Source organism: Lissotriton helveticus, chromosome 9 (assembly GCF_964261635.1).
Source record: "Lissotriton helveticus chromosome 9, aLisHel1.1, whole genome shotgun sequence".
NCBI classification, from domain to species: domain Eukaryota; kingdom Metazoa; phylum Chordata; class Amphibia; order Caudata; family Salamandridae; genus Lissotriton; species Lissotriton helveticus.
This window is the reverse complement of record NC_136070.1, coordinates 794,194,208-794,220,684: the sequence shown is the minus strand read 5'-3', so window position 1 is coordinate 794,220,684 and position 26,477 is coordinate 794,194,208. Positions and strand designations below refer to the sequence as shown.

General features: G+C 48.0%; 1 protein-coding gene across 1 annotated transcript; it reads right to left on the bottom strand.

The window, feature by feature from the left end:
* Positions 1-5,919: 5,919 nt before the first annotated feature.
* Positions 5,920-21,434, bottom strand: LOC144783284 (nanos homolog 2-like). Its single transcript, XM_078662340.1, has 3 exons — positions 21,287-21,434; positions 6,838-6,997; positions 5,920-6,762 (listed from the first exon to the last, which is right to left on the bottom strand). The coding sequence occupies exons 1-3, from the start codon at positions 21,432-21,434 to the stop codon at positions 6,438-6,440; spliced, it is 633 nt and encodes a 210-aa protein (XP_078518466.1). The 3' UTR covers positions 5,920-6,437.
* Positions 21,435-26,477: the final 5,043 nt, after the last annotated feature.

Here is a 26,477-nt window from a genome sequence, read left to right as displayed (position 1 = left end):
ATCTAAGACTCAACGCGGACAAAACAGAGGTGCTGTTTTTTAACCAGAAGAACTCCATCCCCTCCTCCTGGTGGTGGCCCGCGGCTCTCGATCCCGCCCCCTCTCCCGTCCACTCGGCCCGCAACCTGGGCTTCCATTTCAATGACTCCTTATCATGCAAGACTCAGATTCAAAAAGTGACCTCGGCCTGCTTCCTGAAGCTACGCATGATCAGGAAAATCCTCCCCTATCTCCCTTTGGATTCCCGCCGGACAGTTACCCACGCTCTCATCACGTCCCACCTGGACTATGCTAATAGCCTGTATGCCGGTGCTCCCCAATACCTTATTGACCGGCTGCAGATTGTCCAGAATGCGGCGGCGAGGCTGATTGGTAACATTTCTTATCGTCAGTCAGTCGCCGCATATCGTAGGGAACTGCACTGGCTACCTGTGGCCAGCCGAATTCAGTTTAAGATCCTTACCCTGACTCATCGAGCCATTAATGACCGCGGACCAAACTATCTAAAAAAACGAGTCTCAATATCCCGGTCCATCAGATCCTTGAGATCCAATGACCTATGCCTTCTGATCTCCCCCCGCTTTAGACTTTCCAGAATGGGTGGCAGAGGATTCAGCGTCATTGCTGCAAAACTATGGGACTCCCTGCCAGTTGAGCTCAGATTCTGCCCCTCTGAATCTGTCTTCCGGGCCAGACTCAAAACCTGGCTCTTTTCTAGACTCTGATTTATCATGTCACTTCCCCTGTCCGTTCCTTCTCTCCCCTCTAAAGACTCAGGTTCCAGCGCCGGGACACCCCTCAGGGGGTAGCTGCGCGCTTTATAAGCTACATAAAATAAATAAAAATAAATAATCACAACACCCTCCTTAGCACTCTTCAACAGAGAATGGGCGTGGAAGGCACAGTGCTTAAATGGTTTACCTCATTCCTCTCGGACAGATCCCAAATGATCAAGATAGCGAACAGTCTTTTGTCTCCATTGGCGGTAGGTCAGGCGTCCCTCAAGGTTCTATCCTTGCACCCACTTTGTTTAATCTCTATCTGAAACCATTAGGGAACCTACTAAGTAAATCTGGGATGCACTATCATCTCTATGCGGATGACAGCCAAATCTACCTCAAGGTGTCTTCCGCACACGATCTTTCACTACTCAACTCTACTCTCAACTCTATTCACAACTGGATGTTAGTTCACCAACTCATTCTCAATCCCACCAAAACTGAATTCCTCCTCCTCCGGTTCATTCCTGGATGGATCAGCTGAATTTACTGAACAATAAACCCATCATTGTCGACAGCGCTAAATCCCTAGGTGTCATACTTGACAAAAGACTCAACCTAATCTCCCACATCAACTCCATTGCTAAGAATGCATGTTACCAGCTGCGCCTTCTGTGGGGGGGTCTGTCGGTTCTTCCCAGAGAAAGACCTAAAAACACTGGTCCAATCGCTAGTTTTCTCTAGACTGGATTACTGCAATTCTCTTCTGACTGGCTTACCCAAATCTCACCTCTCCCCCCTCAAATCCGTCCTCCACTCAGCAGCTTGCTTTATTTCAGGATCCAAACGAAGTGACCACATTACTCCTATCCTGTCTTCTCTTCGATGGCTTCCCATCGAGGCAAGATCCATTTATAAAACTCTGCATCACCCATAAAGCCTTGCACACTTCCTCCCCTCGTTACGTGGCAAATAAACAGAAAATGTCAGGGCAGGGCCGGCTTTAGTGCTAGTGGCGCTCAGTGCGATAACAATTTTTGGCGCCCCCAGGCCCCATGACTACCTCCTCTCACTACCACTGGGCAAAAGTGACCCTCATCTCTCCAATCATAGGATATTGCTAAACACAGAACATCCCCAGGTCAGCGCCCCTCCACAGGTCAGCGCCCAGTGCGGTCGCACCAGTCGCACTGCCCTGAAGCTGGCCCTGTGCCAGGAGTTTCGAGACCTTCTCGGAATGCTAGAAAGTTTCTGCTTAAGCCCTCCCTCCTTCAAAAAGGAACGATTGATGGCTCAATCGTTCTCAGGGGAATGCAGTGAGAATCTGGAACTCGCTTCGGCCATTGCTCCGTGCCACCACCTCCATCCAGATTTTCAAAGCTGACCTCAAATCTCTTCTCTTCCAAAGAAACTTTCAGAACTCATACCCTCATTCTCAGACCCCTCCAGGAAGTTAGTTCATCATTGTAAATTTGTAACATCTTCATTTGTTCATTCCCCACCCTTGATTGCTGTGTCTGATATTGTGTTATTGCCTATATGGTTTTATTTTACCTCCCCTGTTTATTTGTGTGACGTTCTATTTTGTACCAATTCTCTCATGTAACGTAACTGGTTCTATCGTACAGCGCTCTGAAACCTTCGGGTAAAGTCCGCGCTATATAAAAAGGCAATCAATAAAATAAAATAATGCTCGCGAAGCAGGGTGTGCAACTGACTAACCTGACGCACTGCTGCGGAAAGCTCCTCCTGCGATAATGAGCTGCAGCAGGGAAAACTCGGCCTTCCAGTGTGCCAAGATTCTGTGACTATAAACTATACTGATATCCAGCGCCACAAATTATACATTTGGATGGGCTGGTGACTGTCCACCATTCATGCTAATGCACTTCCAGAGCTAGGAAGAAGTCCAAGCCCACCCCGGACCACCAATGTCGACGCACCCGGTCCTGGCCGACCCCTTAACTGGAGGCTCGGAGGTGGAGCCCATAATGGCTCAGCCTACCCTCACTCGCTGACTCAACCGGAAAGAGGCATGCCCGCAGCTCCACCCGCCCAAGTCAAACAGGGGACCGGCGCCGCTCCTACGGACTCGTCGATCTGGTGCGGGTCACCTGGAGGATCCTAGGGGACATGGTTAGTTAATTTAAGATTAAATTACCACGGATTGTCAAAATTCCCCTAAGAGGACACATTGGCCCGTACGGGGATCGAACCCGCGACGTAGGTGTAATCAGCACCACGCTCCAACCAACCAACGGAACGGAGCTTGGCCTCGAAATACAGGGCGGCACTGTCGAGAAACTTCTCCACCCCCTCCTTGAGCAGCTACTCTGAACGGTCACTCTGGAAATGGGCTGCATTCAAAGAGTCAATGCCACGTAAAACTTAGTCCTGCCTCGACAATACTCGGTGTTAGAAAAGAGCCAGGGGCATGCAGAAACAGAGCCGCTCATTTTCAATGGTAAGCTGGGATCAGGAAAGAAAACGGCAAGACAGAGGAAAAGCATTTGCAATATGTGTCACATTTGTTAAAGTTAGAGCCGTTTGTGTTGAAAATGACAATGTTTTTTTTTTTTTTACTTGCGGAGGAGTTATTATATTTGCAGAGCGCTATTGACGCTGGTATACATTATCAAAAGTACAAACATTGTACTCCTGTATACTGTACCTTGTAAATACCTCAATAAAAAGTATTGGAAATAAAAAAAAAGTAAAAACATTGTCATTTTCAAGACCAACAGCTTTAACTCGAACAAATGCGAGACCTAACTAATGTATTGTTTTCGCTAGGCACCGGGAGTGATTTGCCCAGGATCAAAAGGTGTATAGTACTGCCGAGGCTCGAACCACAAGTCCCATCAGCTTCGAGGCCACATCCTCTCTCCGTGTGATGTGTTATGGTCGTATGTACTGCCTCTATCACAGCTAATGTACATGGCCTAACCAACACCTATGTACATCTGCACGACAAACTCAAAACCAAACAGGTAATTTCTGGGTTTTGATGAAACTTTTAGCGCGGCGTGCTGTTGCTTTCGCCTGGTGTCGCGACCGAACTCTCAACAGACTTAAGCAGCAGCACACCGAGCTGACTAAGTTGAAAGCACTGCAGTGACCTCGGATCTGAGCTGCACAGGCCTCTACTTTTGACAGGGAGTGCTTCCGGCTTTTACCGAATTCCATTGTTTCATCCATTTATGCAGAGACTCGGTTGTGAGTGGCAGTTTGCCATGTTTTCTCTGGTGCGATTAGCGACTGAAAAGTGATAGGCCTCGGAGGACCTGGGGGCTTGCAGAAGGGGCGGCCCTTGAAAGGGCGCGAGCCACTAATGCCCCTTGCGAAACAGGCGATGCAAACCTGTATAGATGTTTACCTAATCGACGCTGTCAGTCAAGCGTCACCTCTGTCTGGACGGGCTCTATTCTCGTCGTGACACTACCAAGCCAACTTTATGTTGCCACACGCTGCAGTGTATTTGACAGCAATGACTGTATCTAATTTCAACTTGAAATAATCCTCAGCTCGTGTTCTTTGCTTAGGTTTAAGTCTGATGTTCATTTTTAAAATCTCCAAATCAGTATCTCCTTTTAGCTGCCCCTGTGCCAAAGAGGAAGAGCAAGAAATGTATTTGCGTTTTCCAAAATATCCACGTATCATTGTTTGTGTTTTTTCCTGTGGCTACTTGAACAGGTGTCAGCCCTACATCTGGAGGGGACGCTGTAGTAACAGAGATGCATTGTTCAATACTAACAGTAGTCTTGGAGACTCAGTTTATAATTTAGATTTGGCTCCAAAAGTGCGCCTTTGCAGGTAGCTGAAATGGCTATTTTAATTTTCAGTTTGCATTGACTGGACTTTCTGACACTACAGGATACATATCGGGTCTTAATTGTGAGATTGTTCAATATTCACCGAACTTTGCAGTCAGTCATCGTTTGTTCATTCTGTGCAGGGATAGATGTCAAGCAGTCTAAAGCAAAAACCTTCCCACAAGCACTGGCCAGAAGCAATAATGTAGATGGTATGGGGTTTCTTATGCCCTTCTAGCGCCCGAGGTGTCCTCTTCTCTAAGATGGTTTAAATGTGTTTAGTTTCTTTCCTTCTACTGAACATGACTGGGGGTCACACATGTGGGCGCGGGTCAGAGGATTGTCAGGGGGCACTAAGAGCAGTTATTTAAGTTCCAAAGATAGCTGGTGGATTAATCGGGTACCTAGGTATCTGCAGAGTGTGGCAGGGAAGGGGCTGAGAAGGCAGCCAGGCCTGCATGTTGTGAGGCCGGTATGCAGCGTGCCAAGGCCTGCACATACACCAGCAGGTACAAGGTGTGCACGACTTAAATGGGCAATGCTGAGCTTTGTGAAACACGTGTCTGGCATTGCAGAGAGGGTGCAGCATAACTGAATGTGAGCTGGTCACGGAGGAAGATGCTCATAGCATAGTCAAGAGTGTGTGGAGTGAGGAAGTGGCATATGTCTTGTTCATGGTGTGCAGACCCCTGTCCTACCAGAAAAACTCCCTTAACTTGTCTCCTTGTTGCATTGAAATGCCAATAGTCCTAATGAAGTACTGTTGCCTGCTTGACAATAGTCATTTAACCACAAAATGTCAGTCCCTTGTGCCCTATGAGTACTCAACCGTATTCTAAGCGCCGACAGCTAGAGAGAAGACAAGCACTGACTGCATTGTTAGGGAAATTTGTAGTCACCCCTCAAGTTAACAACATCCAGAGGAGCACCCAGCAGTGCGAGCAGCAACACATATTCGGGTTCACACACAACATATTCTTCCAGCCATTCTTCCATAGTCTACAGCCCAGTTCAGGTTGTCATTTTAGACATGCTCCATGTCAGCAAACTGCAACTCTGACTTCTAATCTAACAGACATATAAAATGTTGCTGCCCCGAATTGCCTGTGAAATATGTTTTTCTAGTCAGATAAAAACTGAAGCAGTTTTGTTAGGTGAAGGGAAACTCAAGTACAACGCTTTGACACTTTGATCGAGTGAGGAAGCAGCGTTTAGAGCACAGTGCTGGCTGCAATGTAGACGACCTGATAATCCACATCTGCGTTGGCATACCGTGGTGGACATAGCATGTCAGCCAATCATGTATGCAAATTCTCACACACACTAGGAATCTCTGTCACACCAGCCTTCCTAAATAAGAAGGCACACAAGGCTGAATGATGCTCAAATAACATGTTTAATGCCCAACTAAAAACAGTTTAAACATTTTTTTTCTTGAATTTTAAAAAAATATTCTGAACATTCAACTACAGTTATTGGAAGGGCAGCGAGTGCCATCTAAGATACAATAGCATATGATCAAAGAAGCGGAAAAAGCAGAAGCAATGAGAAAAGTACAACCTTGCATTATGAAATACACAGGGTATGCTTACTTTTTATGTCCCTTTTTAAAACCAACATTATTTATGCAAGTTCCTGCAGTGATCTTGTCGGACTGCTGGGTGGGTTGTTTCTTTTCTGTGGTATTTCTGCATGTTCTTTCATAGTAGACAATCACCATTTTTTTCTCGTTGATTGTAGCAAAACAAAATCTTTGCTCGTTTAAAAAAAAGTCAAGTGGCTATCAAAGAAGCGAACGAAAATCACAGTTTTCTTTCATTAGAAGATCTGTAAAGTCCCTACATTTGGGAACTGTTATTTTTTTTAGCCTTCTTCTGGTGGCTCTCCTTTCTGCACCAAGACTGCATTACCGTTTCACTCGCCGGCCAGCTGAGTTTCTGCCACTCTTACGGTACAGCGACTGCTTTTCTTGGTTCAGTGGACAGTACTTCAGGGTATGAGCTCTGTCGCCAGTGGCTCCGCACAGTGGGCAGGTATACTTGCGCAGCACAGGACATACAATGGTTCCGTCACTTTTCTTGAGCATATGGGATGAGTAGACATTCTTTGACTCACCATTATGCTTGCAGAAATTGCATAGGCCGCCAGGTGAATTGGGCAGGATTGACGCACAAGCACCTATTGTGTCACCTTGACCATCCGAACTGCTGCTGTCGCTGCAACTGATGTCACTTGCTTGGCGGAAAGACATATCCAGGCTGGTTGGGGAGATACACCCAGAGGTGATGTCCAGCAAGTTGTTGTACTTGTTATGCCATTCTCTTCTTCTTTCCTCTATAATTGCTGTGACAACCGAGGCGAGTTGCAGGTAGTCCCGCCACATGTCAAATTCAGGCATTGGTGCTATTGAACAAGACACACCACTCGCTTGCGAGGCAGGCATCATGGTAAGCTGAGCAATACTAGCTGCAAACAGTGAGACAGTCTTGGTACAGCTCAAATATATAGTTACCAGGCTGAAGAAAGACAACTTGCAGAGGGGGTGTGGCTTAGAATTTAAAGGGACAAAACTTCATCTTCTAAACCTCCTAACAGTGAATGGGAACAGGACCTGTTTTTCAGAGGGAATGTAATACACCTGGCTGGTGTTGTGTGCTAACTCCTCAATCCAAAGAAAAAGCAGAGGAATAGAGAAAATGTTATGTTTTTGTATTTATTTATAAAGCACTTGTTTACTCAAAATAATTAGAGTGTTTAACTGAGTTGAAGAAAAGGAGCAAAAAAGAACACAGGGATTGTGGGAACAAACGATTGAGGTTTACAAAATAGGTGAAGAAAACAAACTTCTATGATAGTCCATGAAATCAGAAATACAAGCTTACATTTTTCAAAACCTAAACATTGTGTAGTGCGTCAATTTGGTTTCCAATTACAAAAATCTGCATTTTATTTTCTGTAACATTTATATAGGTTTGCATTAAAGGAGGATACCCAGCGACCTAGAGACACCTTTCAAGAGACCATTGAAGTCTTCACCAGTGCTCAGCTGGTCACCATTAATGATTGGTTCAGGGCAGGCAGGGACTACCCAGCCCACAGCTGGAAATGGAGTTGCTGTGACCTCATGGAGTGCTCTCATTGCTGCATGGCAGGTCTCCCCCTTTCTGCCTGTCACCCAGGTCTCCATTTAGTGCTGGTATGCGGCCCTCCACCACATGAAATGGTGTGGTACTGTTACCGGGGCGACCCCCCCTTCGACTTATCGGATGTGGCTGTCGGAGATGGCGTGCCTTGCGGGGTTCCATGCTTGGGATATCATCGGCATATCAAAGCTCGGGGATGTCTGGGGAGATGGATGCATGCCAAAGAGTTGGCAGCTGAGTTCCATTTGCACTCTTCACAGTTCTTTAGATTCTTTCAGTTGTGCCATGCCTTGAAGGGTTACAGGGACAGACTGGGTTCCCTCCCTGAATTTAATCCTCTGGAATGCAAGTTGGTAATGGCGGACCTGAGTAGAGGGGGTGTCTTGTGCCTCTATAAATCACTGGTTGTTCATATGCCCAACTCCCTGATGGCCCTTAGGACATGATGGAAGGAGGATGTGGGGACTCTTCATGATGATGAGTGGATGGAAGCGACTCAGCGTCACAAACACATGACCCAACACCTACGAGACCTCCACTGGCTCCCCGTCGAGAAGCGGGTCACTTTCAAACTCCTCACCCACACCTACAAATCCCCCACAACATCGGACCCGAGTACCTCAACGAGAGAGTCTCCTTCCATGTACCAGAGAGGAACCTCCGCTCCGCCGATCTCGCCCTGGCAGAGATCTCCCGCATCCGCAGAAACAGAGCAGGCGGGAGAGCCTTCTCCTACATCGCAGCCAAGTCCTGGAACGAGCTCCCAGTAAACATCAGATGCTCCCCGACACTGCACGTTTTCAGAAAGGACCTAAAAACCTGGCTTTTCGACTGATCCGGAGCTGCACCCCGCACCTCCTCCCCACCCCCCAGCGCCTTGAGACCCTCACGGGTGAGTAGTGCGCTTGATAAACCCCTGATTGAATGATTGATTGATTGATTGAATGTTGGTTATTTCTATGCGCCTTCGTTTAATACAGTTCAAGTACTTCCTCTGGATTTATTGCTATCGGCGACGCTTTGGCAGATGGGTCGCGCCCAGGGCCCAAGTGTCTCCAGTGCCAATACTCTCTGGGCTCTCTCTACCTTGTTTTGCGGGACTGCCCAATCAACCAGGGGTACTGTCAAGAGGTAATTTGGCAGGTGGTGGGCCTGTCACTAACTTTGAACTCCAAAGTTGTGCTGTTGGAAATCATGGGACACCCTGGCGGAATCTCGTGCCACAAGAGCCTTCATTGCTATGGTGTATACGCTGGCTAAGAGAGACTTGGCGAGACATTGGAGAGAGGAGCGGACACCACCATTACAGGAGTGAGTCGGGGGGATGGACCACTATGCAGCCATGGAGTAAGTGGGATTTAAAGCACGAGGTGTCCCGCAGAATTTTGAGCAGATATGGGTCCCCTGGTCTCGCTATAGAGGCCCCATGGAGTGATTAGGACATATGGTGCACAGGAGGGACCCGGTCTGTGTATAATCAAAATTACCTACAAGTGATTGTAATGGAAAGTATATCATACTGTGTACTGATTGTGCCGATACTGGTTGCCTTACGCTCGATCGGGAGGCCTTCGAGGCCGAAGTTTGTATTTTTATGTTGTCTCTCTAAAATCATTTAAATGTGTTTATAAAAGTAAACTCACTAGTGGAGGGAATACCATCTAGCAAGATAACCACTTTTGAAGGTGATGATTGAGGCAGACAAAGATACCAGTCAGACCAAGACTCTCAAGAATAAAAGAATTCGAGATAGCAGACGTTTGTGGGACCCTCCTTTGAGTGGCCTGGTCCTTCTGGAGTTCTTTGCAGCCTATACAAGATCCACCACCACACTTCACTCATCTGGCTGTGGAGATGGATAGGAGAGTTTGTGTGTGCACCGAAATGGATTAAACCTTTTTTCTCAAACTTCAGTCAACTGATTTTTATGGCTTGGGCATGTTTATCCAGGATTGAAAGAGGTACACATTGGCTCCACTTGACCCCTTCCTATCTCTGCTATTATTGTGTTAGTTTATGCATTCATTTTCTCAGGACATTAGGCCCTTGCATTATCCTCCCATTATGAATATAATGTCAGTCACAACCCTCTCTGTCAGAGAATGGATCTAGGAACTATCCTGTTTAACAGCGTCCCTGAGATGCACACTCCTCATCCCCACTAGAATGTATCGCTCTGGGTGGAGCAGAGGTCACAGACACATTACTATTCTGTTAGTAACTCTATGCTTTATTTGCAAGCTAGGTCTGCACATATTTTCTAAACTTATGAATCCATAGCTAGTGGACCGTGATCTGTGCAATCTAAAACATCCAACTGGAGTAATCCCACCTGCTAAGGAATCAATGATGTTTCTTTATTGTGTGGTTAATTATAAACCATTACACTATATAAATAGCACCTACATATATACATGCGTATGCCACCTACCAAAAGTCTTGCTGTAGTTGATGGGGGTATAGTAGCCACCCCCCGCTAAGACCAGGTGCATGCTTTGAGTGTATTCCTTGTCCAGCATATCTTTGTGCTCTACTAGAAAGACCAACAAAACATCTAATCAGGAAAACATTCCCAAAAGCCCATCAGTTCTTCAATGGGACATCTCACTGATACTATTCGAATGGCTATGGATCAGGGTAAGAAGGCTGTCCTGATATTATTAGATCTGTCGGCAGCCTTCGACACGGTCTCACATACCATCTTGATTGACCGGCTAGCAACATCTGGCATAACAGGAGACGTGTAGGAGTGGATTAAGAACTTCTTGAGTGACAGGCGGCAAGTGGTCACCCTTGGTGACTTTTGCTCAAGGGAAAAAACACTCACGTTAGGAGTTCCTCAGGGATCTAGCTTGAGCACGACGCTCTTTAATGTTTACACTACCCCTCTGATCAGGCTGATATCGTCCTTTAGGATGGATGTTATCGCGTATGCGGACGATATGCAGCTTATCCTAGTCCTTGATAAAGACACTAAGGACTGGGAAGAAAATCTTAAACGCTGCTTGACGGCCACATTTGATTGGATGGGAAAGAATCATCAGAAGTGCAACACGGGAAAAATGGAAATCCTGCCACTGGGCCCGCAAAATGATTTTATCCCCAAGCTATGGTGGCCTGAGAATGCGGAGGTACCGCCAAATAAGACTAATGCGGCACGTTACTTAGGCATCAAGTTTGATGCCGCTCTGTCGTTCAAAGAACAGGCACTGTCAGTAGCTGGTACCTGTTTTAACGTCATTAAAGGTCTAAGAAAATTCTTTGATCTACTCCCACTATCAGCTAGGAAGATGGTAGCGGTCACCCTCGTAACAACGAGACTCGACTATTGTAATAGTCTATACGCGGGAACCAACAAGTTGGTTACTCACAGGTTGCAAATGGTGCAGCATGCAGCCGCCAGGCTGGTTCTGAAATGGCCAAAGAAATCCTCAGCGTCTGCCGCATTAAACACTCTTCACTGGTTACCAGTGGTTAAACGGGTGCTGTTTAAAGTCCTGGTAATCACCTTTAGGGCCTTTCACTCGCAAGGACCAAAGTATATACAAAAGAGGTTTTCCCGATACCATCCTTCGCGCACCTTGAGGTCCTCCAACGCCAACCTGCTGGCTATCCCCATTTTTAAACTCAGCTCAAGGAGTGGCAAATCCCTGCCAGTCCTAGGGTCCAAAGCATGGAACAGTCTCCCCCCACATCTCCGTGCTATGGAACAGGAATCGGAGTTCAGAAAGGCATTAAAGACCTGGATTTTTAGTCTCCCTGACACCTGCGCTCGTGCACTAGTATGAGGACCCTGGTCACACTACGGATAGCAGCCGGACCAGACTCTAAATCTACTCTGGTCTGTCTAGGCGCCAAGAGGCTCCTTGGAGTGATAGTCGCGCGGTACAAATGTCAATTTACATTACCTGAAAATACCAGAAATGTAATGTAATGTAATCTTGGCTGTAGATTTGCAGTGCCCTGGACATCAGTGTTCAACTGCTACTGACCAGGCTCTTCAACCATTTTATGTATTTTATTTATTTAGAATTTTGTAGAGCGCGCAGCTACCTCCGACGGAGGTGTCCCGGCGCTGAAGACATGATCTCAGAAGGGTCGAGAAGGAGTAAGGTACTATCGTTAGATCTGGGAGAATAACCAGGTCTTTAGTTTTTTCCGGAATTGGGGTTCGGACGTCAGGAATCTTAACTCTGTGGGCAGCTGATTCCACAGTTTGGAGGTGGCTACTGCCAGGGCCCTTCCTCCTGTACGGCGAAAGCGGGGGCAGATCATGAGGCGTAGATGATTGGATCTCAGATTTCTTGGTGCTTGTGAAAACCTCATTCTGCGACGTAGGTAGGTTGGGCCTCGGTCATTGAGCGCTCTGAAGGCCAGTGTTAAGGCCTTGAATTGAATGCGAAGTTTTATTGGGAGCCAGTGCAGTTTGATCAGGTGGGGTGAGATGGTATGACGGTAGGGGATATTGCAAACCAGCCTAGCCGCAGCATTCTGAACTTTTTGAAGTTGGTTAATGAGGTAAGTAGGGGCGCCTACGTATAAGCTGTTGGCATAGTCCAGATGAGCCATGATGAGGGCATGAACTACCGTTTTTCGGGACTCAAGTGGTAGGTAGGGGATGATTTTTTTTATCATTCGAAGTTTCCTGAAACAGGCTGAGGTGACTTTGTTGATTTGAGTTTTACAAGAGAGGGTGGTGTTGAATTGAAAGCCAAGGTTTCGGGCGGTTTGAACTGGTTCCGGGGGAGGGGTTGAGTTCAGACGGCCACCAGAGATTGGAGGGTGCAGGCGATTTTTGATTAAAGAACAGGATCTCTGTTTTGTCTGTATTGAGCTTTAGGTTGTTATCAGACATCCAGGCGGCGATGTTGAGCATACAGAGGTGAAAGTTGTTAAAAGATTTTTCAGTGTGGTCTTTGAAGGAGAACACCAGTTGGGTGTCGTCAGCGTAGAAGGTTACTTTGACGCCACAGGATTCAACCACTTTAGCCAGAGGTTTGAGGTACACATTGAAAAGGAGCGGGCTGAGGGCAGAGCCCTGTGGGACACCCCAGATCAGATGTTTCTTGGAGGAAAGAAAAGGTCCCAACATCACTTGCTGTATTCTGTTAGTAAGAAAAGATTTTACCCATGCGAGGGGGGGCCCTCTGTCACCAACTTCTTGCAGGCGAGTCAGAAGTTTGTCATGGGAGATGGTATCGAACGCAGCGGATAGGTTGAGGAGGACCACCATCAATTTTACATGGATGCCAAGCAAGAGATGTTTTGTTGTGGGTCGATACTTAAGGCAAAGCCAATTGGCACTCCTTTGGTGATTGGACATCACCTACTAAATAGCACATTGCCAGTATCATGGTGTTTTTTAGCATCCAGGCTCCGCGACCGTAAACACCCTTTTATTGTACTCACCCAAAGATCAGCTGTCACCCTTGGAAATAGCACAGACACTTATCTACATGGCCCAGTCATATGGGATTGGTGGCAAGGTATGACTGTAGTAGGGGCAAACGTGCAATGAAGACTGATGCCATGTGAAGTGTGGCTGCCCACACAGCAGAAGCCTCCAGAATATGCTGACACCATGGCGGGAGATATAAGCCGATAGCATGTAAGAACTGCTTCATTAGTGCATTTCCCTCTGCAGTGAGCTGCCTACTCACATCCAACCTGATTACCTGAAACCAATTAACAATCAGGGAAATGCATTTAAAAAGGCACAGATACAAAATGACAGTGTCACAGCAACTTCCCTTTACTGCTTAGATAATCAGACTTTTTAATGACTTTTTCCAGTTCCATCCTTATTTCCCTTCATCCCCTTGACTCTTATTCCCTCTTACTTTGCACCACTCTCCTGCCCATTCTGTTTTGAATGGAACACTCCTCATACAGTGAAGGTATCCTCTGGCAAGTGGGAAGTGATGTACTAAGAGGTCGTCCCACCGTTTGAAACTGCTCTACTATCATTCTTAAGCTGATCGGCAGTCACTTCTAGTATGCTGTTACTGGATATACAGATTATCCACAGCAGAGCACCCTCGGGTATTAGTCCGCGTTACAAATCTAAATTTAATTTCATTATGGATCAGATAATTCCCTTGAGAAGTTTGGCTGAAGGAAGGTTGGTTGATTATGAGCAAGTGAGAATAACCAATGACAAAGACTATCATTGTATCATAATGAATTCTTACTTATTATTGACCTTGTCTCATTATGTTTCTTTTGTCATCCCTGCTATCAGTTTCCTTTCCACTGTGGGGGGCCTCAAACTGTCCCTTCTGTTATATTAATTAGGGGTGGTCGTTTACGAGGTAGGAAGGTTTCCCGCCAATCTACTTCTGAGGGTTCATCTTTCTGCAGCCACAAGAACTCAACAGATTGTTGAGGCCTTGCTTACTCTTCCAGGTGGCTTTATAGAAGGCTGCAGTACAGAATTAGAGACCTATCGGCAAGAAGCCACTGCACCTTGTCATTCACTACTTGCCCTAGAAACCCAGGAAAAGACTGCTAGTCATCTGGACCCTAATGTAGGTAATTCATCGGGTGTACCATCCTCCACACATTTTGCGCTGTTTCGTCTGCTCCTTCATCTTTGTAGTAGTTGTCTCCTGGTATAGGCACACTTCTACCTTCTCCTCCAATGCAGACTAAGTGGCTTATTTAGGTTTAAAGCACACCTGACATGGCAGCAGAGGAATTGACTCAGCTGCCCTTGTGGAAGACTAACCGCCATATTGAGAATCTTTGCAAGGCAGGGACTTCTATGCCATCAGAAAAGATTCTGTCACAAATGGCCACCATGTTTAATGAAGTTTTTTCTGCTTCAAAACAAGCTACCGAAACAGAAGATTATTTTTGAAAAACAGTCAATGTCCCAAGCTAGGAGATTTCTCCTAGTGGATGGGGGTCATTTTTTTCCCTTTGCCGCTCAGGCCTCCCAGTCTTTCCCTGGCAGTCTTGAAGAGGAAAAAATAATATTATAACATCTTCCCTAAGTAGGATGTACGGTCGAAGGTACCTTAACCATCTGCCCAATGTCGTCAGGTTTTGTTCAAATGTTTCTGCTAGTATAGCCAGTGGAGGTTCTCTCTGCAGAAACATGGTTGCTCACCTGACTCTAAATAGAACAGGCAGACTGCAAGTTCGGTGGACAGAGTACCTTGCCACAAATATGGTGGAGTACTTTGTCCACAAGACTATAAATAAAGCCATACATTTCGTGGCACCCTTTGGAATTTTCCAATTTCTGAATAAAATTTCAGATCCACTTCTTAAACCCATCTCAAGTACAGATCATGGTAAAGGCCACGGTGGCATTTCAGCTGAGCCCTATCACAGGCAGCTCAGTTGCTAGAGAACCATGGTAGTTGGTTGAATGAATATGTCCTGTACCACCCACCACCAAGAAAGAATATTGATTAACGTCATAGATACTCCCAACTCTGAGGTGATCCTAGAAATGCTTTGATTGCAAAAGAAAAATCTCCTGAAAGACTGGCAGCAAACCCTAACATTCCAAAACTCATATTGCCAACGATGTAATGATCTAACTCAAGAAACGGTATCTATAGGCCTTATTACTAGTTTGGCGGCCTTACGGCCATTTCACAGCGCTCCCAAGAAGACCACGACTGTCTCCCACCCACTGTATTACGATGTCACCGCTGGGCCAGCAGTGGTGTTTCTGACGTAGGGGAATATTTTTTCATGTGTCGTCAATTTGACTGCACAAGTGTTAAATGTACACATATGCGTGACGTGAAAAAACATCTATTAAGAGTACTTTCCCATTGCCGGAGTCCAGACCATATGTGTCCAGACCATATGTGCCCAGTCCAGTTAATAGGTGAATAGTGCAAAATGGACTTATCTGGATTTCGGCACCAACAGGGTTGTTTTCTTCGGGGTCAAGATGCTGCTGTGAATGGGGGCCCTGGAGGAAGGGATTCATTTGGTGGACTGAAGGGAAGAAAAGGAAATGGGTAAATATTGTACCCCAATATCTTTGAATCCTGTCTGTGAATTGCTGGTGGTGTCGGCGGGACTCCGGCAGTCTTTCCTTCAACAGATCGCCAACATCGTAATTCAGCAGGCATACCGCCAACTCTGCGGCAGAGAATCCAACACCGCTTCTATGGCCCTTATGTAAGTGTTTGACTGTTGACCTAAAGTTGTTATATACTGTTTGGAAGTTGCCACTGTCAGAAGTGTTATTTAGTGTTTCATTTTTCAGTGCTTTTTTATGTATTGCAAAGGGTTTTTTCTTGCATTTTCTCAGCTTCTGAAAATCTTAGTTATTAACTTTTATATAGGGGGGTACCACATAAATTCTAGCGGATTGTGTTTTTCCAGTGTTTACAAAGTAAGTCCACATGCTAAATTTATATTTGTAGCAGAAATATATCTAACATCTGGTGATGTGTGGGTATTTTCGTGATCAAAAATGAGTAGTTAATTGTTCGAGATCCTGAACTGAGAGGCTAAGCAAGCTACAGACATGGAGGGATGCATAATTCCATCAATGGCGGAAGGAGATAAAACAGAACTAGGGCTTGCAACTTTTATTTACATCTGAAATGCCGACCTGCACCTTAAACTGCATAGTATTGCTACTGGGATGCACTATGACTTCCAGAAACGTGTTTCATTTGTCTCCTATGAACAAATCATTGGTACCTTCTCACTTTAAAATGCATAATGTTTCTATTGCGCGTCTTCTGAAAAACACACACGAAAAATAAAAAGCACTCCTTAAGAAGGTTATTTTACATTTTTTTACTAACAGGCTTTGGGGATGGGACAGCAGTCTCTCCTGCTGATTCAGAGTCCCTTCTCAGCAGCAGGAGTCTACATTTATTCTTGTTAGCATCACTAAAGGTGAAGAGGTGTTTCTAAAACAGAGTATAGCAGGTCATTGTCTTTGCTGCAGCGCCTCCATTCTATTTGCCTTGTAATAAACACTGGCCTCACACAGGCATCTTTGCACAGTTGTTGTTAACAATGTGCAGGGCAGATCGAGGTGAATCTAGCCCGGTAACGCTCAAGGCTTCTCATTGGAGCGACCCTTGACCCTGTTGCCATGCAGGTCGCTCACCACGCCGCACAGCACCACCTGTTGTGCCAGTATCCCTGAAGCTCCGCTGCCGCTGCTGCCGGGTGTTCGAGGCCCTCCTCCACCCGCAGGCTTCCACCTGTGCCTCAGATCCCTGTGTACCTACTCTGCCCCGTCTCCTATCTGCCCTTGGTTTGTATCATTGCATTCTGTTACTGTTTTTTCATTTGCCTTACTGTAGTCTGCCTTATTCCTTCTTCTTTGTACTTTTACTGTGCCCCTGCCTCCTGTTTATTTTGCCCGCTCTGCTCTCCTGTTTCCCGCCTCTGCATCCCCTGCGGCCCTGCTCGCCCATTCATTCGCTCCCGCCCCCAGCTGCTCCTCCCTTCAACCTCCCCTTCTTATGGCGGCCGCTGCCCGGACACGTAGGTGAAGGCTCACCTAAGGCAAGCCCGTCTGCGCCTTGACCGCGCCCAGCGCCAGACCCCCTGGCCCCCGCGAACGCCACAACGCCCGACACCGCTACGACGCCAGCAACCTACACGCTTTTCCGGGCCACCCGGAAGCGCACGCACGAACCCTTTCCTGCCGGAACTGCAGTGACACCAGCCTCCAAACCACCACCACGTCCACTGGGGCAGGACGCAACAACCTCCAATGCATTCTACTAAACACCCGTTCCGCCAGCAAACACGCCATTGAACTCTGGGACCTACTCGACTCCTCCCCCCAGGACGTCGCCTTCCTGACGTAGACCTGGATGAACCCCTCCTCAGCATCCGATATCGCCATAGCCATCCCTGACGGCTACAAGATCAGCCGCAGGGACCGCACCAACGGAACAGGAGGAGGAATCGCCATCATCCACAGAAACACCCTCAGAATCTAAACCAGCACCGACGACACCCTGAGCGCCGCCGAACACCTGCACTTCCAGATCCACACCGACCACAACACCACCCTCAGAGGAACCCTCATCTACAGGGCCCCGACCACAGTTCAGCGACTCTATCGCCGACTTCTTCAGCACGCATTCCCTTACCTCCACTGACTACATCCTCCTCGGAGACCTGAACTTCCACCTCGAGAACACCAACGACTGCAACTCCACCACCCTGCTCGCCAACCTCGGATTCAAACAGCTAGTCACGACTCCCACCCACTCTGCCGGACACACACTCAACCCCAACTTCTCTGCCAGCAACCACGTCACCTTCAGCCAAACCACCGTACTCCACTGGACCGACCACCGCTGCGTCCACTTCATCTTCGAGAAGCCTACCACGCACCATCGCACACAAAGGGCCCCCCACCGCAGCTGGAGCAAAGTCACCGAAGACCAGCTAGCCACCCTTGCCCAAAATCCACCAACGGACGCCACCGACACTGACTCCGCAACCTCAGGCGTTGGATCAACGACTGCGCCAACACTCTCGCCCCGCTCAAGAAACCCTCAAACAGACGCTCCAACAGAAAAGCCATCTGGTTCACCGCCAACCTCCAGGCATCCAAGCAGGCCTGCTGTAGGCTCGAGAAGAAGTGGCACCACGATCGGACACCGGACAGCAACACAGTCTACAGGAGTGCCATCCGCAGAAACCACCAACTCATCCAAACCGCCAAAAGGACCTCCTTCAAGGAGAGTATCAACAACAATGCACACAACAGCAAAGAGCTCTTCAACATCGTGAAGGAACTCACCAACCCCAGCTCCAACTTCAACGACATCCAGCCATCACAAGACCTTTGCGACGCCCTAGCCACCTTCTTGCACCGCAAGATCGCAGACATCCATGACCGCTTCAGCAACCTGGACCCCCCGACAGGCACCAACACCCCAGACCCAACGCTCCCCAGCCACATCATCCCCCTGTCTTCCTGGACCCCCGTCAATGACAACAACACCATCCACTCCGGCTCACCATCTGACCCATGCCCGCACCACATCTTCAAAAAAGCTAGCTCCACCATCGCACCCCATCTCCACAAGATCATCAACAGCTCCTTCGAGACCGCCACCTTCCCGGAGAGCTGGAAGCATCCCGAGATCAACGCCTTACTCAAGAAACCCAAGGCAGACCCCAAGGACCTCAAGAACATCCGGCCCATCTCCCTCCTCCCGTTCCCGGCAAAAGTAATCGAGAAGATTGTAAACAGGCAACTGACCTCCTTCCTTGAAGAGAAAAATATCCTGGATCCGTCCCCATCAGGATTCTGCAGCAACCACAGCACCGAAACCGCCCTCATCGCCGCCACCGACGACATCAGCGCCATGCTGGACAACGGAGAAACCACGGCCCTCATCCTCCTGGGCCTTTCAGCTGCCTTCGACACCGTCTGCCACCACACCCACCGCACACCCCTCCATGACGCAGGGATCCGTGACAAAGCCCTGGACTGGACCACCTCCTTCATCACCAGCCGAACCCGGAGTGTCCACCTCCCCCCATTCCGTTCTAAAGACACCAAGATCATCTGCGGCGTATCCCTAGGATCGTCCCTCAGCCCAACACTCTTCAACGTCTACATGGCACTGCTCGTCAACATCGTCCGATCACACAACCTCAACATCATCTCATATGCCAACGACATCCAGCTAATCCTCTCCCTCACCAAGGCCCACACCACCGCCAAATCCAACCTCCACAAAGGAATGAAGGCCATTCACGAATGGATGATGAATAGCCGCCTTAAACTGAACTCAGACAAGACAGAGGCCTCATCATCGGATCCACCCCCTCCGCCTGGGACGACTCATGGTGGCGGACCTCACTAGGAGCTGCATCAATGCCCACTAACCACGCACGCAACCTGGGGGTCATCCTGGACTCCGCGTTGTCTATGACCCAGCAAGTAAACACAGTCTCCTCATCCTGCTTCAACACCCTCCGCATGCTCCTTAAGATTTACAGATGAATCCCCACCGGAACGAGAAGGACACTCACCCAGGCCCTCGTCAGCAGCAGACTGGACTACAGCAACGCTCTCTACGCAGGAACCACAGCCAAACTCCAGAAACGACTACAATGCATACAGAACGCCTTTGCAAACCACATCCTCAACACAGCCACATCACAGCCCACCGGAAAGACCTGAACTGGCTCACCTTAAAGCTCCTCACCCACGCTCACAAAGCACTCCACAACACCAGACCAGCATACTTCAACGAACAACTCACCTTCTACACCCCGAACCGCCAGCTTCGCTCCGCTGACCTTGCCCTCGCCACCGTATCCCGCATTCGACGAGGAACCGCCGGCGGCAGATTCTTCCACCTTGCCCCAAAAACCTGTAACACCCTTCCCATCCGCCTGTGACAGACCCAGGACCTACTGTCCTTCAGGAGACTCCTAAAGACCTGGCTGTTCGAGCAGTAGCAGCACCCCCGCCCCTCAGCGCCTTGAGACCCTCACAGGTGTGTAGTGTGCTCTACAAATGGATTGATTGATTAACCCCGGCTATTGCCTCATCAGGGTGATATTTCTAGACAGACATCCCTGGAACACCTTGGCATTTAATAAACCATTAGACATGGGCCTTGCCCTTTAAACATGGGAGCATATACATTACGCTGAATGCTAGTTATCATATTTTATTCTACCGACAGACAACATTGCAGAAGTAACAGGATGTGCACAGTGAAATCTTTTCCACTTTCTTGTAAGTGTTGTACTTTTTTGTTAGTCAGTAGCATTAGAGGTCTGGAAAATGTATAATTAATGTGTCCATTGCCACATTTTTATCAGCCCATCCATCAAATATTAATGTCTTGCTTATATTCCCGGCTTAATGAGTCCTGTGCATGATGAAAATAGTAGGCGCAGCATGATGAAAGTTGTAGGCGTAGCAATAAACGAAACTGCCAAATCATGGTTGGCTGCATTTATACAACGTGGGCACCTGAGGGCGCTAACGCATTATAAGTGAGGCAAAATATCAGCGCACTTTGGTTTTTAGAGCTCGCCTGCAACAGCGTATGGGCTTTCGCTTCTTGGCGTTATTGTATGCAAGAGGTTTGCATCCAACCCATTGCTTAACATTAGTTGGCTTCATTGTCACTCTTATTTGCTGCCTTTTTAACTTCCTAGTCTTTCAACTGGAGTATGGAACACGTATTGATTGCTTCATCTTGACTGGTGTCCTCCCACTGATTGAGCTGTGATTGAGGCACTCGTTTTTAGGTCTCGCCTGTCGATGCGCATGCGCATCGAGCTTGCGAGCCTATTGCGGCCTAACCACGCTTTAACTAACAAGCAAGGAATCGTGGCGATTCCTTGCAGTGCCCGTGACTTTTAAGCTCAATGCGCATGTGCATTGAGCTTAAAAGCGCGTGCACAGCCGCCCGCATTCCTCCGACACCTTTGAAGTGAAGCTTAGCTTCACTTCAAAGGCCCGGCTTCTTCACGCCCGGCTTCTTCACACCCACATGCCGCTCTCGCTCTCCCCGCTCCGCCCCTTACTCCGCATCCTCTTCAGTCCCCTTCTGCCCTCTATCAAGCCGACTCCCGCATTCACTCCTCTCCGTTGACCCATGCTCCTCCTCTCTCGCCCTCAACTTACCCAGTATTCTCACCCCCTCCACTCCATGCTCCCCTCGGCCCACCTCACGCCTCTTCCTGGTGACTGCTCTCTGCTGCTTGCCCTCAGCTTCCAGAATCTCCCTCCTCTCTCGTGGTTCCTGGAAACGCTTCATAGACTGGACTGGCATCCCGGCAAATCCCGACAGCCAGATCACTTAGCCTCGGGCCTCCATGGCACACTTGTATATGTGTGCATCAGTAATGCAGGCGATGCTCTTGCAGAGGCTTCCCTGACAAATAGCCCCAGGCAAGGCAATTTTTTTTAACAAGGATGAAACCTGAAAGCCGCCGCTTGGCTTGCGCGTGCTACCAGCTCCCACCATCAGGCAGAAATGTATAGCAATTTACAACGGAAGTATGAATGTATAATAGCTACAATATTAACAGTCATAACATTGACGTTCTTGCTATTGCGTCTACAGCTCATGTCAAGTTAATGATATGGAAAGCAACTCATGTCGGATGTGGGTGTGCATGTTTGTCGTGCTTACAGAACTCAGTGATACCATCCCTTTCAAACTTCATTGCTCTCACTCTCCATCTGACACACGCACTAACCAGGCAGCCCACCCCCTCCCTCTACCACATCAAAGGCAGCCCAGCCTCCTTCCCCCAGCGTGCGCTCTGCCTCAGGCCAGCATCTCTCCTCCCATAATTATTCACTGCAGGGCCTGCGTCTCATCACCCTTCCTCCCAGTCCCCACAAGCGGGCTTCTCCAGGGGCTGCATGCAAATCTGAGCCCCAACCTCTCTGACATCGCATCTCTCTTTCCATTTGTCTTCCCCAGCCTCTATCTTTCTTTCTGACTATTTTTTTTCCTTTCTAGTACCAGCTCTGCCTTTCTCCTTCTCTCTCTGACGTATTAGGTTCGCACCTATCCGCAAACCTTTACTGCTTGGTTTTTTTTTTTCGTCTATCTTTTTCTCTCTCCGTCGATTGGCCTCTGCCCGCCTGCGCCCCTATGCCTTTCAGCCTCGTGGGGGTTATCTAAGCAGCTGTCAGTTTCCACTGCTTCCACTTCGCTGCAGCTATCGGTGTGTATTTGTCAGGCACTCGGTTCCTGTTGCTTTCTGTTTGTGGTCCACCGCTGACTGACGGTCACTCTCTGCCCCTGTGCTGATATGCCTGCCCAGGGCCGGACTGGCTACCGGGCAGTTGTGTGTGCTGCCGAGCAGGGGGGTGATTTCGTTGATGGGGACCTGTGTGTGCAAAACGAAATTCGTTTTGCTTTTTTAATTTCAAAGCGCACGCAGGTCCCCATCAACGAAATAAGCCCACACCACGGATAAATCATCCCCCTGCTCGGCAGCACACACAACTGCCCGGTAGCCAGTCCGGCCCTGTGCCTGCCAGTATCTTCCTCAGTTTATTGGCGTCGGTCTTTACTCTACTCATCCACGCTACGCCACTCACACACGCTACGCCACTCACACGCGCAACGCCACTCACACGCGCAACGCCACTCACACGCGCAACGCCACTCACACGCGCAACGCCACTCACACGCGCAACGCCACTCACACGCGCAACGCCACTCACACGCGCAACGCCACTCACACGCGCAACGCCACTCACACACGCAACGCCACTCACACACGCAACGCCACTCACACACGCAACGCCACTCACACACGCAACGCCACTCACACACGCAACGCCACTCACACACGCAACGCCACTCACACACGCAACGCCACTCACACACGCCACTCATCCACGCAACGCCACTCATCCACGCAACGCCACTCATCCACGCAACACCACTCTTCCATTTGCAAAACGAAAAATTTCTAACTATTCTATTGCGAGACCTATTGCATTTTCAATGCTTGTATTATTCTCTTTCCCTCTCGTCCTCGTGGCATTTGCAGTTCTGTTTTACTATGCCACACACACTTCAAAGAAGCCCTTTTCTCCTTTGCAATGAATGTTTATTGTGACAACAGATGTTATTTGAGTTTATTGTGACAATTGCATTTTCACAAAGACATGGGCGCAATTGCTTTCTTTATGTGATAGGATTTTTTGGCAAATGTCATATTTTTTTTATTTTTCACGCAAAAGGAGATTAACTGATTTTCTCAGAAGGGCGGGGTGTTGCACAGACCTAATAAGCACTCGCAAACACAATAGGTCTCGCCTTTGAAACTATTGGTTCCTGCCATTGCCTTTTGTTCATCTTGTACGGCATGGGCATTGACAACTTGGGCAATGATTTGTAGCCATACTGCTACAAGCATGGCTACAAATAACTTAACAAGCATTGGCATAGCCAATAGGTCTCGCTTTTGGGACCTTATAAGTATTTAGTTATGCAGCACAATATCCTTGGTGCAACAACATCAACTGTTGCATGGCTAAACACTTATAAGGTCCCAAAAGCAAGACCTATTGGCTATGGCAATGCTTGTTATTCTAAGTTTCTCTGGGGGAATACTTTTCTCCCCTCTGTATACTGTACTGTCATGCGCACTTAACTCGAGTCTGACCTCCCAGTACTTGGGCAATGATCCCATAACTCTAACCCTATTTTCTGGCCAACCTTGTACTATGTACTCTTTAAGCGAAACCATCTCATTATCAGCTAACAGACATTCTTCCCACTTTTGTTTGTTCATGCACGTCACTTTGAGTACAACTTCTCTCTATTTCAGAGCCATCTCCACCTTCTGCTGGAGTGATGCTCTAGTAGTGTTGAGTGATGCAGTGGTGATATAAATGATGCTGTGTTGGTGCTGACTGATGCGGTGGTGGTGCTGATTGATGCTGTGGTGGTGCTGATGGATGTACGTTGTTACAACGCATGCTTTTACCACGCATGCTGTTACAACGCAAGTTTTACCACGCAAGCCATTACAACGCATTGCTTTGGGGGGTGCTGGATAGTGAATAGTTTAATTTACTATTCCAACTCCAGTCCCCGTGGATAATAGGGAAGGTGTTGGATAGTAAATTAAACTATTACTTATCCTAGAGCGCCCCCCAGTGCAATGCGTTGTAATGGTTTTCGTGGTAAAGCCTGTTTTGTAAAAGCACTGCGTGGTAAAAGTTGCGTTGAAAAGGATGTTCCCCGGTGCTGAATGATGCTGTGGTGTGCTGAATGATGCTGTAGTGGTGATGAGTAATACAGTGGTGGTGCTGACTGATGCTGTGCTGTCTCTGATTGATGCTGTGGCTGTGCTGAGTGATGCTATTGTGATGCTGAGTAATGCTGTGGTATTGTCGAGTGAGAGAGAGAGTGAAGATATAATGCCCAATTAGAAAGGGTGGAGAGAAAGAAAAAGAGAGAAAGTGTGTACAGAGAATAAAGGGTAGAGCAACAGAGGAGAGAGAGAATTAGAGAGGGTGGAGAGAGAGAAAGGGTTTACAGAGAATAAAGGGTGAAGCAAGAGAGGATAGAAAAAGAAAGAAAGAGGGTGGACAGAGAGAAAGGGTGTATAGAGAATAAAAGGTGGAGCAAATGAGGAGAGAGAGAGAATTAGAGAGGGTGGAGAGAGAAATAGAAAATGTGTAGATAGAATAAAGCATGTGGCGAGAGAGGAGAGAGAAAAAAAAGAGAGGGTGGAAAGAGAGAGCGAGAAAGGGTGTCCCGAGAATAAAGGTTGGAGCGAGAAAGGATATAGAAAAATTCAGAGAGGGTGGAAAAAAAGTGAGAAAGGGTGTACAGATTTTAAAGGGTAGATCGGGATACAGAGAGAGAAAGAAGGGGAAAGAGTGATTTAAGGGGTTTGAAAGCGAATCAGATAAAGGGGTGAGAGAGAAAGAAAGGCTCAATAATAGTAAAATAGGAGAGTTATTTAAGTACAGTGAGAATTAGAGAGGGAAGAAAGAGAGAAGGAGAGAGACAATAAGATAGTGGAGGGTGTGGTGTTTAAATACAGTGACGGGTGAAGTGATGGGTGAACAAGTAGAGATGAGGGAAACAAACAGCAGCTTGGGGAGCCTGGGGTAGATAACAGCAGAAAGCTAAAACGGGGCTGAGTAGGTGAGAGGAAAGAGCGATATGGGGTGAGATAGGAAAAAGGGACAGTGAAAGGGAGCGAGAGAAGGGTGAGCATGAACAGAGAAGAAGGACTAGGAAGATAAACAGGTGGATGAAGAGACAAGACGGGGTGACATTGAAGAGCGAGAGGAAATGAGAGATGTACACATGGGATATTGGATGGCGAGGAGGGAGAAACAGGATGGATTGGGTGAGAAGAGAACACTGGATAGACAAGGCATGTGGAGGAGCAGGAGACACATGGATAGGTGTGGGGGAGACTGGATCTGGGGGCAGAATGAAACGAGAGACAGGCATGAAGATCGATACGCAGAAGACTTGAGAAAACAGAGTGAAAACTATGGGGAAACGGTAAAACTGGAGAGGCTGGAGGTGGGCACGGAAGACACAAATATACGGATGGAGGCGAGGCGAAAGGAAGAAACCCTAGGAAGCTGGGGATTCAGACATTTAGAAGGACACGGACAGGCCATGCGTGGGAGAGAATGCAAAGTGATCGATAAAGGGACACTGGAGAGACACATGGGGAGGGCTGAAAGAAATAGGGGCGGGGTAAGAAGAAGACAACACACATGGAGAAACAAGCTTTGAAGAGACACAGGAAAGGGAAAGGGAAAGAGAAAAAGACGCGCGGCCGCGCTCTGTGGTGTTGGAGGGGCTGAGCGAGGTGCTTAGAGAAGCGGGGGCGCGCGCGCCTGGAAGCGACGGCCCAGTGACATTTAAAAGCTTTGAAAATCTTACAGTCCTTCCTCTGCAATGCCCACAAGAATATCATCAAACGCAAAGCACTCGCCGCAGTATATAATGTAAATTTGGGATGAAAAAATGCACTGTAGATAACCCACGTGAAAAACACTGAAAAGGTGTTCAGTTGAAGTACACCGGGTCGTTACGGAAGAAGCTGCATCTCTAGGATCCATTGCTTCTGCCTGTTCGATCTGATATCAGATGCTTTTTGGCCGTTCGTGTTGGCTAAGGGCAGGGCCGGTCCTAGGATTTGCGTGGCCCTGGGCTAAAAGGCAGCGTGCGAGGCCCCCTCTAATTTAGATAAGTGGCCCCCTGCAAGGAGACCATTCAGAGACACTGTGGGGGGCCCATTGTCCAGCATTTTTGCGCCCCCACAGTTTTAACTTTTACTCCACAAGCACTTCTCACACCTTCAGCCTG